The 18,477-nt window shown below is 37.9% G+C and overlaps 1 protein-coding gene across 1 annotated transcript in view; it reads right to left on the reverse strand.

Moving 5' to 3' along the window:
* Positions 1–18,477, reverse strand: part of LRP2 (LDL receptor related protein 2) — a 225,602-nt gene that overhangs the window by 168,977 nt on the left and 38,148 nt on the right. Inside the window, exons 2-4 of the mRNA XM_030802651.1 lie at positions 16,919–17,026; positions 14,902–15,024; positions 3,436–3,552 (exon numbers count right to left, since the gene is read on the reverse strand). Coding sequence (XP_030658511.1) covers positions 3,436–3,552; positions 14,902–15,024; positions 16,919–17,026 — 348 coding nt within the window. The remainder of the gene's footprint in view (positions 1–3,435; positions 3,553–14,901; positions 15,025–16,918; positions 17,027–18,477) is intronic.

Here is an 18,477-nt window from a genome sequence, read left to right on the forward strand (position 1 = left end):
TCCAGAAACAGTAAGCCAAATTTGGTTTTCTTTCCTTAGTGAATCATTATTTCACCAACTATTTGTACTTAAATTTTTTTAAATTAAAAAAAAACTTGATTAAAAATTCCTGCCCAGATATAATAACTTATAAAGCTCACTTCCTCTGCTTCATTCCCTTTTACAGCAGCTACTTACATATTCGTATCCTGCCAGAAGGGTCATTGGCAAAGTTGTGAGCCGGTTGTATTAGTGACTTTAGTCTTGGCTGCAAATATTCTGTTTCAGCTGACTTTTATTTTCCCCAAAGTAGCAGTTCCTTTAGTCCCACTGCATTTGCAATAAAGCACTCATTTTCATCTACTTGTAAATAAGGGATAAAGACACAGACTTTTGGCTGGTGGTACAGGCCTCTGGTGGTCTCTTAACTTGTGCAAGATAGGACTTTCTCCTTCTGTAAATAAAGCCCTCCATGAAGAGCAATCACCAGACTTGGAACTAGAAGACAAATTAAGCCCTATCTCTACTATACAACCTCAAATAAGTCACTCTTCTCTTTGAAGTTTTTGTTTATTCATAAGAGATTATAATAGTGCCTGCCCTATTGTCCTCGTAAAGGAACATAATAGTAACAACTAGAATTTATATAATGCTCTGAAATTTATAAAATGCTACAAAATATAACATATGGTTTATCATTATTATTAATCAAAAATATCTTCTTCATTTGCCTCAATGAAGAACCTACTGTGTGCTTTACAAAGCACTGAAAGGAGAATCTTTGACCCCTGAACTTGCTATTCTGTGGCATCCAGACACACACTACCATCTCTAAATTTGCCAGAGTTTAGTCTAAATTCTTTGCATAATTTCCAGAGTGAAGGTAAATCCAAAGTGGAAACACTGTAATCTCTTTCAAAAAATAAAGACACATGCACATGTATGTTTATTGTAGCACTGTTTATAATAGCAAAGACTTGGAACCAACCCAAATGCCCATCAGTGATAGACTGGATAAAGAAAATGTAGCATATATACACCATGGAATACCATGCAGCCCTAAAAAGGAATGAGTTCATGTCTTTTACAAGGACATGGATGAAGCTGGAAGCCATCATTCTCAGCAAACTAACACAGGAATAGAAAACCAAACGCCACATGTTCTCACTCATAAGTGGGAGTTGAACGATGAGAACACATGGATACAGAGAGGGGAATGTCACACATGTATCCCAGAACTTAAAGTAAAATTAAAAATAAATAAATAGATAAATAAGAATATTTCAGGTGAAAATTAGAACAGAACTGTACTGGGAACTCTGCTAGGAAATGGAGAGACAATGACAAATATCACAGATGCTTCTCTCAAAGAAAAATAACATGCAAGGGAGAAAGCACTGGAGAAGGGTTGTTTTTAAAAATGCACCATGTGGTCATGGTATGGATGGAAGCATAGGTCTTGCTTTTGCACATATGCAAGTATTTCTTCCATGAACAGTATAGTTTGAAATGTACAGTGACTAGAAACAATTTGCTCGCCATATTCAATGTATGTTGGCTCCTACCCTAGTCATGGCACCGTATTGGGAAGCTTAGCAAAATTTACACAAGATAGTTCTTTTATCAGAAAGCATAAAATAAACCATTGTATCAAAGGAAGGAATTTAGAGACAATCCAGAGAACTAAAATTAAATCAAAATTATAAAACAATAGAGGAGATATCCCGTGAGAATAGGCTAAAACTTGAATCTTCAGTTGGAGACATAATAACTGAAAAGTTTATGATCAAGATTTCTAAGGTACACAAAAATCTGCTCACCAATTAATGGAATACTGGGATAATTCCTTGAAGTTTGAAATATAAATTTAAGAGCAAACAAAAGGAAGTACAGTCATGTACCGCATATGGCTCTTTCGGTCAACGACAGACTGCATGGACTACATGTACTACAATGGTCCCCTAAGATTATAATACCGTATTTTTGCTGTACCTTTTCTGTGTTTATATATGTTTAGATACATAAGTACTTAACATTGTGTTCCAATTGCCTATGGTATTTAGCACAGTAACATGGTGTGCAGGTTTGTAGCCTAGGAGCAAGAGTATATGCCTAGGGTATATACTGTTTACCCTAGGTGTGCAGTAGGCTATACCATCCAGGTTTGTTTAACAACACTCTATCATGTTCACACAACAACAAAATTGCCCAATAACACATTTCTCAGAATGTGCCCCCCTCATTAAATGACACATGACTGTATCTTTATACAGCACATAGTAAATTTATGAACTGCAGGAGTGCACGAAAAGGCCTGTCAGAAATATATATTATATGTATATATTAAAATATATATATATATTTATATAAAACTCAAGGAACTTCTGGAAAAATTCATAAATGATAGACTTGTAAGAACTTTTAAGAGAAACTAGGGGCCAGACACAGTGGCTCATGCCTGTAATCCCAGCACTTTGGGAGGCCGAGGCGGGTGGATCACCTGAGGTCAGAAGTTCAACATCAGCCTGACCAACATGGTGAAATGCCATCTCTACTAAAAATACAAAAATTAGCCTGGCGTGGTGGTGCATGCCTGTAATCCCAGCTACTCAGGAGGCTGAGGCAGGAGAATCGCTTGAACCCAGGAGGCGGAGGTTGCGGTGAGCCAAGATCATGCCATCGCACTCCAGCTTGGGCAACAAGAGTGAAACTCCTTCTCAAAAAATAAAAATAAAAAAGAGAGAGAGAAACTGTGGTATGTCTGAGATTAAAGACAATTATATGACTATAGGACTGACACAGCAGACGAATTCCTATCTTCTCATATCCTAACACTTCTATATAAACCTCGAAAGAAGAAGATTGTTCTTTACTTACCTGTTACTACATAATGAACCATGATTGCACTTTCTTATCTTGGTGTGGTAATATTTATACATTATACATAGAATACTATGATTTATATGTCTTATTTTGTGGTGATCAGTTACAAACAGATATAGTATGCTGCTGTTATAGGAAAAGCCATTTTCAAAATGTAACACTTTTCCAAAGGTAATCTGAAAAATGTTGAGTTCATAAAAGCAGGAAAACTAGTGAGAAATTTGACCTAGAAACATACTATAGCTGTGTAATAACAGTTAAAATTTACCAAACTGGATTCTGTACTCAATGTATTTAATTATCCTTCCTTTTGGAATCTATGTTCATGTTAAAAGTTTGTTACTATAAAAAATACAGAAACTTGATGCACTAAGGCAGGACACTCTTAGAATGTCTTGTTAAAAATAGACTCTTATCAGAACATCACCTCTAATCCACAAAAGAATCTGCCAAGAGATTGCAATAACAAGAGGAGTATTGTAGGCATTTATGTCCATCAACAAATCTAACAAATTGATTAAAATGCCAAAGGGACAAGGGTGAAACCAAATACAAGGACTAAAACAGACTCACGGCAGTCATTCTCGTCAGCTCCATCTGGGCAGTCTCTGACGTGGTCGCACCTGTATTCACTTGGGATACACTGACCGTTGGAGCACGTTATCTGATGACTTGAGCATGTATTTTGCGCTGTGAAGAGAAAAAATTATTACTTAATTTATAATTATTGCTAGACACAGACTAATCTATTGGCATTAACAAGGATATTGGAAAGCATAAAGTTCATAGGGACACAAGGTAAAGTACCCGGCTGCCACCAAGCTAAGCTTACAATGCAAAAGCAGAAGTATAATATTATCAAAATGCCCAGAGAATAGTGTCCACACTCAAGCATGCTGTGTACACAATTACATTATCAACATGTGGAAAGAATACAATATAGATTTTAAAAGGTTAAAAAGGTTAATGAAATAAAAATTTTGCAAGTATAGGTATTAACCAAGGACCCCCGACCCACCCATTGAAATCCTTGTATAAACAAGAAGGAAATATATCAAAGCTTTAATAGCAGTTATTCCAGAGTGGTGTGAATATGAATATGAGTGATTTTATTTTTTTCTATATAGTTTCTTCTATTCTATAAACTCTCTACATTGACCATGTATCAATTTTATAAAGAGAAAAAAATTTAAGCTAGCTTGATTTTATCCCATGTTGATTAGTATAGGTGAAAACAGGGCATCAGCAGTTCATCAAATTTGCCTCCAGATAAAACAGATAAAATCCAGTGAACTGATGCCCGCAAGCATGATGTGAAAACTGTCCTGTAAATCTGAGGCAGGAATTACCGTAACATGATAACATTATCTTATCCTGGGATTTTAAATTGTCTACATACAAAGAGCTTTGGGGGAAAACATCATCCTCTAAAAAAATATAATATAATCCCCTAATGGAAGAAAAAAGGTTTGCTCTCAATTTTTACAAAGTTTCTTTTTTTATAATTCCTTTTTTTATTATTATTATTTTACTTTAAGTTCTAGCATACATGTGCACAGCGTGCAGGTTTGTTACATATGTATACATCTGCCATGTTGGTGTGCTGCCCCCATTAACTCATCATTTACATTAGGTGTATCTCCTAATGTTATCCTTCCCTCCCTCCCCCCACCCCACGACAGGCCCCAGTATGTGATGTTCCCCATCCTGTGTCCAAGAGCCCTCATTGTTTAATTCCCACCTATGAGTGAGAACATGCGCTGTTTGGTTTTCTGTCCTTGCGATAGTTTGCTCAGAATGATCGTTTCCAGCTTCATCCATGTCCCCACAAGGGACGTGAACTTATCCTTTTTTATGACTGCATAGTATTCCATGCTGTATATGTGCCACATTTTCTTAATCCAGTCTATCATCGATGGACTTTTGGGTTGGTTCCAAGTCTTTGCTATTGTGAATAGTGCCGCAATAAACATACGTGTGTATGTGTCTTTATACCAGCATGATTTATAATCCTTTGGGTATATACCCAGTAATGGGAGGGCTGGGTCAAATGGTATTTCTAGTTCTAGATCCTTGAGGAATCGCCACACTGACTTCCACAATGGTTGAACTAGTTTACAGTCCTACCCACAGTGTAAAAGTGTTCCTATTTCTCCACATCCTCTGCAGCACCTGTTGTTTCTTGACTTTTTAATGATCACCATTCTAACTGGTGTAAGATGGTATCTCATTGTGGTTTTGATTTGCATTTCTCTGATGGCCAGTGATGATGAGCATTTTTTCATGTGTTTTTTGGCTGCATAAATGTCTTCTTTTGAGAAGTGTCTGTTCATGTCCTTCGCCCACTTTTTGATGGGGTTGTTTGATTTTTTCTTGTAAGTTTGTTTGAGTTCTTTGTAGATTCTGGATATTAGCCCTTTGTCAGATGGGTAGATTGCAAAAATTTTCTCCCATTCTGTATGTTGCCTGTTCACTCTGATGGTAGTTTCTTTTGATGTGCAGAAGCTCTTTAGTTTAATTAGATCCCATTTGTCAATTTTGGCTTTTGTTGCCATTGCTTTTGGTGTTTTAGATATGAAGTCCTTACCCATGCCTATGTCCTGAATGGTATTGCCTAGGTTTTCTTCTAGGGTTTTTATGGTTTTAGGTCTGACATGTAAGTCTTTAATCCATCTTGAATTAATTTTTGTATAAGGTGTAAGGAAGGGATCCAGTTTCAGCTTTCTACATATGGCTAGCCAGTTTTCCCAGCACCATTTATTAAATAGGGAATCCTTTTCCCATTTCTTGTTTTTGTCAGGTTTGTCAAAGATCAGATGGTTGTAGATGTGTGGTATCATTTCTGAGGGCTCTATTCTGTTCCATTGGTCTATATCTCTGTTGTGGTACCAGTACCATGCTGTTTTGGTTACTGTAGCCTTGTAGTGTAGTTTGAAGTCAGGTAAGGTGATGCCTCCAGCTTTGTTCTTTTGGCTTAGGATTGTCTTGGCAATGAGGGCTCTTTTTTGGTTCCATATGAACTTTAAAGTAGTTTTTTCCAATTCTGTGAAGAAAGTCATTGGTAGCTTGATGGGGATGGCATTGAATCTATAAATTACCTTGGGCAGTATGGCCATTTCCACAATATTGATTCTTCCTATCCATGAGCATAGAATGTTCTTCTATTTGTTTGTGTCCTCTTTTATTTCATTGAGCAGTGGTTTGTAGTTCTCCTTGAAGAGGTCCTTCACGTCCTTTGTAAGTTGGATTCCTAGGTATTTTATTCTCTTTGAAGCAATTGTGAATGGGAGTTCACTCACGATTTGGCTCTCTGTTTGTCTCTTATTGGTGTATAGGAATGCTTGTGATTTTTGCACACTGATTTTGTATCCTGAGACTTTGCTGAAGTTTCTTATCAGCTTAAGGAGAGTTTGGGCTGAGATGACAGGGTTTTCTAAATATACAATCATGTCATCTGCAAACAGGGACAATTTGACTTCCTCTTTTCCTAATTGGATACCCTTTATTTCTTTCTCCTGCCTGATTGCCCTGGCCAGAACTTCCAACATTATGTTGAACAGGAGTGGTGACAGTTTTCAAAGGGAACGCTTCCAGTTTTTGCCCATTCAGGATGATATTGGCTGTGGGTTTGTCATAAATAGCTCTTATTATTTTGAGATATGTCCCATCGATACCTAATTTATTGAGAGTTTTTAGCATGCAGGGTTGTTGAATTTTGTCAAAGGCCTTTTCTGCATCTATTGAGAGATAATCATGTGGTTTTTGTCTTTGGTTCTGTTTATATGATGGATTACATTTATTGATTTGCTTATGTTGAACCAGCCTTGCATCCCAGGGATGAAACCAACTTGATCGTGGTGGATACGCTTTTTTGATGTGCTGCTGGATTCGGTTTGCCAGTATTTTATTGAGGATTTTTGCATCGATGTTCATCAGGGATATTGGTCTAAAATTCTCTTTTTTTGTTGTGTCTCTGCCAGGCTTTGGTATCAGGATGATGCTGGCCTCATAAAATGAGTTAGGGAGGATTCCCTCTTTTTCTTTTGATTGGAATAGTTTCAGAAGGAATGGTACCAGCTCCTCCTTGTACCTCTGGTAGAATTCGGCTGTGAATCAGTCTGGTCCTGGATTTTCTTTTGGTTGGTAGGCTCTTAATTATTGCCTCAATTTCAGAACCTGTTATTGGACTATTCAGGGATTCAACATCTTCCTGGTTTAGTCTTGGGAAGGTGTATGTGTCCAGGAATTTATCCATTGCTTCTAGATTTCCTAGTTTATTTCCATAGAGGTGTTTATAGTTTTCTCTGATGGTAGTTTGTATTTCTGAGGGATTGGTGGTGATATCCCCTTTATCATTTTTTATTGTGTCTATTTGATTCTTCTCTCTTTTCTTCTTTATTAGTCCTGCTAGCAGTGTACCAATTTTGTTGATCTTTTCAAAAAACCAGCTCCTGGATTCATTGATTTTTTGAAGGGTTCTTTATGTCTCCATCTCCTTCAGTTCTGCTCTGATCTTAGTTATTTCTTGCCTTCTGCTAGCTTTTGAATGTGTTTGCTCTTGCTTTTCTAGTTCTTCTAATTGTGATGTTAGGGTGTCAATTTTAGATCTTTCCTGCTTTCTCTTGTGGGCATTTAGTGTTATAAATTTCCCTCCACACACTGCTTTAAGTGTGTCCCAGAGATTCTGGTATGTTGTGTCTTTGTTCTCATTGGTTTCAAAGAACATCTTTATTTCTGCCTTCATTTCTTTATGTACCCAGTAGTCATTCAAGAGTAGTTGTTCAGTTTCCATGTAGTTGAGCGGTTTTGAGTCAGTTTCTAAATCCTGAGTTTTAGTTTGATTGCACTGTGGTCTCGGAGACAGTTTGTTATAATTTCTGTCCTTTTACATTTGCTGAGGAGTGCTTTACTTCCAACTATGCGGTCAATATTGAAATAAGTGTGATGTGGTGCTGAGAAGAATGTATATTCTGTTGATTTGGGGTGGAGAGTTCTGTAGATGTCTATTAGATCCGCAGAGCTGAGTTCAATTCCTGGATATCTTTGTTAACTTTCTGTCTCATGGATCTGTCTAATCTTGACAGTGGGGTGTTAAAGTCTCCCATTATTATTGTGTGGGAGTCTAAGTCTCTTTGTAGGTCTCTAAGGACTTGCTTTATGAATCTGGGTGCTCCTGTATTGGGTGCATATATATTTAGGATAGTTAGTTCTTCTTGTTGAATTGATCCCTTTACCATTATTTAATGGCCTTCTTTTTCTCTTCTGGTCTTTGTTGGTTTAAAGTCTGTTTTATCAGAGACTAGGATTGCAACCCCTGCTTTTTTGTGTTTTCCGTTTGCTTGGTAGATCTTCCTCCATCCCTTTATTTTGAGCCTATGAGTGTCTCTGCATGTGAGATGGGTTTCCTGAATACAGCACACTGATGGGTCTTGACTCTTTATCCAATTTGCCAGTCTGTGCCTTTTAATTGGAGCATTTAGCCCATTTACATTTAAGGTTAGTATTGTTATGTGTGAGTTTGATCCTGTCATTATGATGTTAGCTGGTTATTTTGCACGTTAGTTGATGCAGTTTCTTCCTAGCTTCAATGGTCTTTACAATTTGGCATGTTTTTGCAGTGGTTGGTACCAGTTGTTCCTTTCCATGTTTAGTGCTTCCTTCAGGAGTTCTTGTAAGGCAGGCCTGGTGGTGACAAAATCTCTCAGCATTTTCTTGTCTGTAAAGGATTTTATTTCTCCTTCACTTATGAAGCTTAGTTTGGCTGGGTATGAAATTCTGGGTTGAAAATTCTTTTCTTTAAGAATGTTGAACATAGGCCCCCACTCTCTTCTGGCTTGTAGAGTTTCTGCCAAGAGATCTGCTGTTAGTCTGATGGGTTTTCCCTTTGTGGGTAACCCGAACTTTCTGGCTGCCCTTAACATTTTTTCCTTCATTTCAACTTTGGTGAACCTGACAATTATGTGTCTCGGAGTTGCTCCTCTTGAGGAGTATCTTTGTGGCGTTCTCTGTATTTCCTGAATTTGAGTGTTGGCCTGCCTTGCTAGATTGGGGAAGTTCTCCTGGATAATATCCTGAAGAGTGTTTTCCAACTTGGTTCCATTCTGCCCGTCACTTTCAGGTACACCAATCAGACGTAGATTTGGTCTTTTCACATAGTCCCATATTTCTTGGAGGCTTTGTTGATTTGTGTTTACTCTTTTTCTCTAAACTGCTCTTCTCACTTCATTTCATTCATTTGATCTTCAATCACTGATACCCTTTTTTCCAGTTGATCGAATCGGCTATTAAAGCTTGTGCATGTGTCACGTAGTTCTCATGCCATGGTTTTCAGCTCCATCAGGTCATTTAAGGTCTTCTCTACACTGGTTGTTCTAGTTAGCCATTCGTCTAATCTTTTTTCAAGATTTTTAGCTTCTTTGCAATGGGTTTGAACATCCTCCTTTAGCTTGGGGAAGTTCGTTATTACCGATCGTCTGAAGCCTTCTTCTCTCATCAAAGTCACTCTCCATCCAGCTTTGTTCCGTTGCTGGTGAGGAGCTGTGTTCCTTTGGAGGAGAAGAGGTGTGCTGATTTTTAGAATTTTCAGCTTTTCTGCTCTGGTTTCTCCCCATCTTTGTGATTTTATCTACCTTTGGTCTTCAATGATGGTGATGTACAGATGGGGTTTTGGTGTAGATGCCCTTTCTGTTTATTAGTTTTCCTTCTAACAGCCAGGACCCTCAGATGCAGGTCTGTTGGAGTTTGCTGGAGGTCCACTCCAGACCCTGTTTGTCTGGGTATCATCAGTGGAGGCTGCAGAACCACAAATATTGAAGAACAGCAAATGTTGCTGCCTGGTCGTTCCTCTGGAAGCTTCATCTCAGAGGGGCACCCAGCCATATGAGGTGTCAGTCGGCCCCTACTGGGAGTTGTCTCCCAGTTAGGCTACTTGGGGGTCAGGGACCCACTTAAGGAGGCAGTCTATCCGTTCTCAGATCTCAAACTCTGTGCTGGGAGATCCACTACTCTCTTCAAAGCTCAGTTGGAAATGCAGAAATCACCCATCTTCTATGTCGCTCATGCTGGGAGCTGTAGACTGGAGCTGTTCCTATTCGGCCATCCTGGAACCTCCCTCCTCTCCCAAAGCGCTAATATTTGAATGCCACAATACATATTGATTCATGTTTTTGTCCATTAGTGGTCCGTGGGTATCTATAAATGAATTCCATTTTAAAGTCCATAGATATCAGTGTTCTGCAAAACTGTCGGGGATCCGAGACTCCCAGCTTACAGAGCTTCTTATACTTATATATAGTATAGATATTTAGGTTCAGCAAAACTTGGTTTTCTGATAACATTAGATCTGTTAATGAATGTACCACCAAAACTTAACATGAAAAACCTTTTCAAACGACAAGTAAACCTGGCACAGTGGCTTGTGCCTTTAATCTCAGCTATGGGAGATTGAGGCAAGAAGATCACTCGAGGCCAGGAATTCAAGACTAGCCTGGGCAACATAGTGAGATCCTTATATCTTAAAAAAAAAAAATTAAATTTAGCTGGGCACAGTGGCTCACTTCCAAGTAGCTGTAGTCCTAGCTATTTGGAAGGCTGAGGTAGGAGGATCACTTGAGCCAAAAAAAACTTCTCTTTTTATGTAGTTAGAGTGAGCTATAATCATGCCACTGCACTCCAGCCTGGGCAGCAAAGCAAGACCCTGTCTCTAAAAAAAAAAAAATATGTAAAAGATAAGTAGACAGTGACAGTTTTCAAGGTGGTACTTGAAAATTCAAACATATAAAAATTATCATGTGATAAGATATAATAATTATAAAACCATAATTAACACCCTTCTCCATGCTTAATTGATTATATCTTCCTTGTCATTTTCTTCCTTCTTTCTGTTTAATTAATAAAAAGGTGTCTTATAATTCTGGAACAGCAGACAAAATTTTTCAAGTCAGCCTGCTTCTAACACTAAATAATTTCGTATTTTCTCTAAGTACCTTATACCTGTGGGTCCAATTTTACTTCTATTAATAAAGGCAGAATAGGTAGATTTTTTCCAGAAGGCACTTAAGTGTCTGAATTCTGCCCATGGCAGAGACACAATTTTATCTGAAAAAGGTTAAAGAGATTAATATTTCCTCATTAAATTTCCAAATAATTTATTTAAGTATATATTGCCAATTTTCACATAAAATTAAAGAACTTTCTTTTATTCCAGAGAAGGCAAGTCATGAGCTGTCTCAAGCAAAATATGAAAAGAAACTAGGTCAGGTATCAGTACTATTTCAATTACCTCGGCTTTCTTCTTTACATCAAGCCAAAATAATTCTAAATTTTGTGCCTAGGTTTTCAAAGGGCTTATGAAGAAGCAATTAAAAGCTCATTCAAATGCAGAGAGAAAACAAATTAAAATTATATAATTCCATCAACCAATCTAATGCTGAGATTCATCTATTCATTAATTACACAAACATCTGCTGAGGACCTATAAAGTACCACACAGTAAAGCAATATGGGGATCTGCAAATGAATAAGGCACAATCCCTACCCTCAAGAAGCTCATAGTCTTCTAGGGGACACTTTAAGGAGTAATTAGAAAACAGTTATGAAAGTGGATTATAGGCACACGGGAATGATAGAACCGTCAATCCAGGAACTTAATTCACTCTGGGATGGGGGCATGGATGGGGACAGTTTCCTTGAAAAAGTGACACCTCCCTGGGTCTTAAAGAAGCAGCAATCAGGTAGGCCAAAAGCAAAGAAGGACTGTCTAGCACCGAGCAATTCAGCATTCAGGCAGCTTGCACGGAGACAAAAGGCTAGGACACAGCATGGCATGCCCACAGGAACGGAAAGCACTGCTGTGCCCAAGTGGCCACTTCAAGGCAAGAACAGCAAATGATAGACATAGGAAAATAAGCACCAGTCACATCTTGGAAGCCACTGTAAACCGTGTTAGGAAATTGGAACTTTCTCCTGGAATTAATGGAGAGCTACCAAAGAATCTTAGTTAGATCAACATCAGCGTCAGAGAGCATCTAAGGATCCACAGGACTGGAGGCAGGGAGGCCAACCCAGAGACTACTGCCGACACCCAAATGAGAGATGTTGGCAGTGGGAGCAGAAATAAAGAGATGGGTCAGACGTGGTGGCTCACACCTATCATCCCAACACTTGGGAGGCCAAGGTGGGTGGATCACTTCAGGCCAGGAGTTGGAGACCAGCCTGGGCAACATGGGAAAACCCCATCTCTACAAAAAAAAAAAAAAAAAAAATACAGAATTAGCCAGGTATGGTGCCAAGCGCCTGTAGTCCCAGCTACTCAGGAGGATGAGAAGTGGGAGGACAATTTGAGCCCAGGAGGTCAAGGCTACAGTGAGCCATGATTGCGCCACTGCACTCCAGCCTGGGCAACAGAGCAAGACCCTGTCTCAAAAAAAAAAAAATCTGTCCTTGCCGAAAAAAAAAGATAAACGAGAGAGAAATGAAGAGATTAACTTTAGAAATATTTATGAGGCAAATTAGGCAGGAGTTGGTGATTCAATGTGGGCAGTGAAAAAGAGGAAGGAATCAAGAATAACTTCCAAGTTTCTAGCGTGGGTGCCTAGGGGATTGTGATAGCCTTTTCATGTTAATTGATTATATCTTTCATGTCACTTACAGCAATCTTTCTTCTTCATCTAATAAAATACTTTCATTATGAAATATGTTTCACAAATTCAACAAGTAAGAGAGCCTCCATCTGCCTATTTCTGATAGTTTAAGACTGATTTTGTATTTTCTGCCAGTGCCTCATAGTGGGTTAAATGCTATTTCTATTAATAAAGATAAAATATGTAGACTAGCAAATATAGAAGGAAAATCCAGTTCAGGAGGGAAGATGATTATTTTCAGTTGGGACACCTTGAGTTCAAGGCACCTTGCAGAGGTCCAAAGGTAGTTGAGTACACAAGACTGAAGTGTGGGCAAAAATCTGGGTTGTAAACACAGATTTAAGTCTCATCAGGCCACAGAGGGTCACTAAAATCATGAGAATGGTGAGACTATCCTGAGCGTGTCTAGAATAAGAAAAGCTGCTCAGGGCAGGGCTCTGAGCAACACCAATACTCAAGGGCTGAGTAGAAGAGGAAAATAAAATGGAATGACCAAAGCAGCTTAAAAGAGAGCCAGGACTGCTGGGAGTCATGGCAGCCAAGGGAGTGGTGTCAAGAAGGAGGAATGGTCTCCAGAGTCAACTGCAGTTGAAACACCCATCAGTGTGACAAGGAAGGAAAAGGGCCCATTGGCAATCAGGAGTTCTCTGGTGACTTTAGTGAACACAGAGGTAGCATATTTTGTTTGTGGTTAAAAGGTATCTAATGGAGAATTTTTATATCATTAAAAATGGGAGAATTGCCTTATGAAATACATAGTTATTTAAAATTACATGCAATATTGCCTTAAAATGACTGCTATAAACTTATCTCCAGTCTCTTTTCCCAAGCAGTTGCCTTCAGTAGTTCCAATCCCCTCTGTTAAGTATTATTATTATCGAAGGGTCATCTACCACACATTGAATCACAAAATAAAGCTCAGCTTTCTTCCCAGTCTGTGAGAGGAGTAAGGGAAAATAGACTCAAAACTATATAGCTAAAAGACGAACAACCCATCATTTATGCATTTAGTATCTATTTATTGAGAACCTCCTCTCTGCCTGTGAGAATGTTAGGCCTTCAGGATGCAAATTTTGAGACTTGGGCAGCTTTTATGCGATCAAGAAAGGCCAATAGGATAAACATGGCAGAGCAAAAAAGTAAGGAAAAACTGGATAATATTACTGAGCTGGGAATTAATCAACCCTGGAACAACCCTACAGTTAGGCTTCTTATTATGTGAGATAATAAATCCCCTTTTTGTTTAACTTGTGAGTTGTGGTTTTCTTTCCTTGCAACCAAAAACATCCACAATGATACAAGAATGATTTTAAATTATACAAATATCCTTAATAGAGAAAGGAATGGAATGATACACATGATAGATAAATTGCTCACAAGTCGCCATCTTATATTTACCCAACATTACTCTCATTTGAAATTATTTTCAGGCCAGACACGGTGGGTCATGCCTATAATCCCAACATTTTGGGAGGCCAAGGCGGGAGGATCACTTTAGCCCAGGATTCCAGACCAGCCTGGGCAATGTAACAATACCGTGTCTCTACAAAAAAATTAAAAATTAGCTGGGCATGGTGGTGCACACCTGTAGTCCCAGCTACTCAGGAGGCTGAAGCAGGAGAATTACCTGTTAGCCCAGGTGTTTGAGGCTGCAATGAGCTGTGATCGTACCACTGCACTCCAGCCTGGGTAAGAGAGTGAGACCCTGACTCTAAAAATAATAATAAAATAAAAATAAATAAAATAAAATTATTTTTAAACCTATTAAAACAGTCTTTTCCAGTTTGATCCCAAAGAAATTAGATTTAAAGGTTTTTTTCCAGGTTACTGAACCAAACCCCCTCAATGTCCAGGGATGCCTCAGTTGCCAAGATCCACTTCATCGCTACTATTTTCTTTCTTGTTCCAACTCATCCTATGGTGGCTGTGGCAGTAGTCACTGAAGTAACCACCAAGAAGCCTTCCAACAGACCTACCTACTTCCACTCAGTCAAAAAAGAAGAGAATTTAATATTGGGGCAGAAGGGGTGGAAGGTTTGAATACAAAGTATGCCACAGAGCCAAAGGACTCATTCAGCTGTCAACCACACACATGAAGACACCCAGCTATATACTCCAATAAATATTTGGTTTTTTTCTTGAGCATAACATAATCAAAATTAAAGACTGGGAACCTATCTCATTTCCGAATTGCTGGGGTATATTCATAATTCTTCAGTACATCCGTACTTTCAATATCATCCAACCCCTGAATGAGATTCCTGGCATAGGTTCCCTTATGATTTAAGGCCCCACTCCACATTTATAAAGAATCATCCCATTGTGTGTAACCTCTTTGCAACAGGTTGGGTTTTAGGTGTCCACAAAGCCAAAGCAAGATTCCTCTCCAAACACTTACAGCAATCTTGACGTTCATCTGAGCCATCATCACAGTCTTGATCTTGGTCACACACCCAGGAGTTGGGGATGCATTGTCCCTCACTCTGGCACCTGAAATAGCCCTGCTGGCAGGTCACAACAGCTAAAACAAACCAAAAGAGGACTCATTATGGCAATCATCCTCCCCATTATACTAGCAAGCAATGCTTGTTCCAGAAGAGTGTATCATGTCAACTCCTGCTCAATTTATTTGAAGGCAAATAGTAAACAACCCTTATACTAGAGTCTGCAGACGCCAATCAGAGTTCACTGTCAAATAAGCCCAGCAACAGCATCACAACAAACTCATGAACCAAAGCAATTTAAAAACACAGAGAATAAAACAAACAGCAGACATACACACAAATTATAGTAAAGGTGTTAGATTAAAAGCTTCATTCAAGTAAAAATTATGAGTTACTGTTAAACCATTTGTTTCATAATACCTAATAGTAAAGTATCATGATGAACTGGAAAATTCATGAGATTTGGGAAAGAAAACCCAGAATCAAATAATTATTATTTCCATGATTTACTTCCTTTAAGATCTTTGGCAGGTTCTCTGAACCTCAATGTATGCATCATAAAATGGGGACTATACTCATCTCACAGTCTGTTGTGAAAAATAAGTTAAATAATATATGTGAAAGCACCATGTAATGTTAGTTGCTATCACTATCGTCATTGGTATTGTTGTTATTGTTATTATTTTTGCAGGTCAATAAAATATAATACAGGTAACAATCTCTGAAGAGTTGTTGGCATAGCTGTTCACTTATTCCTTTACCCCAGATACACTGCTCTTGCCTTTTTGCTTTTATTGTTTAATCAAAATGAACTCAGTAAGCCCAGAGGAGGCACATAGTTAGCACATGATTGTGTCTCTACAAATATAGTTTAGTCCCTTGCTCAAAGTGCACTCCACAAACTAGCAGTGTCAACATCAGCAGGAAGTTTATAGAAACGCAGAAGCTCAGGTCCCACCTCAAAATACGGAATCCAAATTTGCACTTTAATGAGCTCCCAGGTGATCCATTTGTGCATGAGCGTTTGAGGAGCACTGTACAGAACCCAGTCCTTACCCTTCCTCCCATTTTCAAATGCGTTGTCATCTAAATGACACACCAAAGTTTGACTGCTATGGTATGCCATAAGATGGCCAACAATTCAAAACAAAAATTTTTCACCTGCTTTCCTGATTTTTGAAAGATAACCCTCATTAGTCCTCATTAGTTCACCTGCTGGGATGAAGGAAATTGCAGATGTACGATTGATCACCTATGGGAAGTTGGGAAGAGCAATGGTATCTGTGCATAGAGTTACCAACTGTAAGAACTTTAATAAATGACTTAACTTCTCCAAGTCTCAATTTACTAATCTGAAACCGACCTCAGAAGATTAGTGAGAAAACTAAATGACAAAATGAATGTGAAAGTTATTTTATAATTAATTAGATTTGAGGTTTACTACATTATCATATTTTTTAAATATTTTAAAACTAGAATTTTTAAAAAACATAAATCACACTCACCAATTCTGTGATTTCTTTATGGTAATTCACACAAGTTATTCTACATCCTTTACATAAAAATGGACTCCTCTTTGACTTACAAATCACAGTAGTTCAGATAACATTATTTTTTGTTTGTTCTTGTGGGTACACAAAATTCACAGAGTGAATATCAGACATAATCACTTACAGACTTCAGAAAACTGCACCCAAATATGTTTCCATATCAAAGTTGTGGTCAAGGGATAAGGGTGAGATAGAAACTGATGTTCTATCATCAATGTGAATTGAACCCCTACCTCAGAAGGGAGTGAAATTATTGTTAATGCCGTCATTTCTCTATTCAACCACACAGATCTCAAAAGACTTGGGCCCAGCCCTGGCTCTGTCACTAAAAGGCATAGCTCTTCTCTTTGTCACAGCTGAAATCACCACGAAGCACTTATGTTACTCAAAATAGAACTTAGCCTGGCCCCTCCTCACTTACCGCAGCCAATTTCATCCGCGTCATCTGAACAGTCTTTGGTCCCATCACACCTCCAGTCTGCAGGGATGCAATGCCCACTTCCACAGCGAAAATGCTCACTGTCACATTCTGCAATAACGGACAGAAATTTTAAAAACTTATGCCATGCAGATATTCAACCGAAGAAATATAAATTTTTGATAAAAACGAAAAATTATTCAACTAATTAGATAATCAAAGAAATACAAATTAGAAAATTAGGAAAACATTCTCCCAATGATAATATAAAAATATTTATTTGAACACCCATAGGAAGAAAGCGATTTTCATACACAGTTGATTAGTGTGTACCTTGATGGAACTCATTGGGAAAGCAGTTTGACAACATGTATCTTGCTTTTTAAAAATACTTAATCTTTAATTCAGCACTTTTACTTCAAGGATTTTTTTCCTAAGGAACTAATCAAAGAAGTAGACAAAGATTTATGTATAAAGATTTCCATCACAACATTATTTATATAACAAAGGAAATTGCAAACCTCCTAAATGTCCAACAATACAAGGATTAAATTTTTTTACATCTCTACATTGACATATTAGTAACTTATAAAATGGTTATGGAGAAATTCTAAGTACTTAGAGAAACGCTTATAACTTAATGTAATAAAAACAAGGACGTAAATTTTTACTGATAACGGAGTTACATATGCAAAAAAAAAAAAAGCATAAAAAAGACCAGAATGTTAACAGTGGTTATCTCTGATTGATAACATCGTGAGTAACTTTTCATTTGCTCGACTACACTTTTTTGAGTTTCTCACCTTATTTTTTAAGTGATTTTTTATTACTAAATCATACACAGCAAGTTATGGCCTTTCATTCTTAGATTCAGACTAATATTGTGTCTTAATTTTTAAAAATTAAATTATAACTTGCCAGATCTATAAGCTCATCTCTGCAAACAATTTTTTAAACCAAAGAGCCAAAAACAAAACAAAACAAAATCTCTGCAGCCAACAAGCGTATACAAACTTGACACCAAAAGTTGACACCCCAAGTGGCAGTGATAGTCCCTAGTGATACTGGAAGGACAATATAACTTAAACAAGTTCACTTCACTGAACAAATATATCCTGTGATTTTCCTAGGTCTCCCCAAGGGACAAAGTTCCCCAAATACCTGGCCAGTGACCTTCCCAAGCAGTATGTGCCACATAGAAAAATTTTTCAAAGAGAGCAGCCACTACCAGCCCCACTTAGGGAAGACTCAAAATTATTTTATTCTTTCACAAACCCAAGGGATAAAGGAGCAATTTTTGCAGTTGAAAGAATAATTATATCTTCCCCATGTATTTAAGCAATCATGCTAAATTACCCATTTCAATTTTTGGCTAATTAACCAAAATTAGGTAAATTTACAGATCAATTATCTACTCCTAAAATAAATAAGCAATGTGCTATCCTGATTTGTGTAAATGCAGGCATATCAACAGCATGACATAAACATAGTTAAGTGATCTATTTCTAGGGTATATAGGCTACTTTGTTCATGGAATGTTCAAATCTGATTGTCTGGTAGTG

Source organism: Nomascus leucogenys, chromosome 22a (assembly GCF_006542625.1).
Source record: "Nomascus leucogenys isolate Asia chromosome 22a, Asia_NLE_v1, whole genome shotgun sequence".
NCBI lineage: Eukaryota > Metazoa > Chordata > Mammalia > Primates > Hylobatidae > Nomascus > Nomascus leucogenys.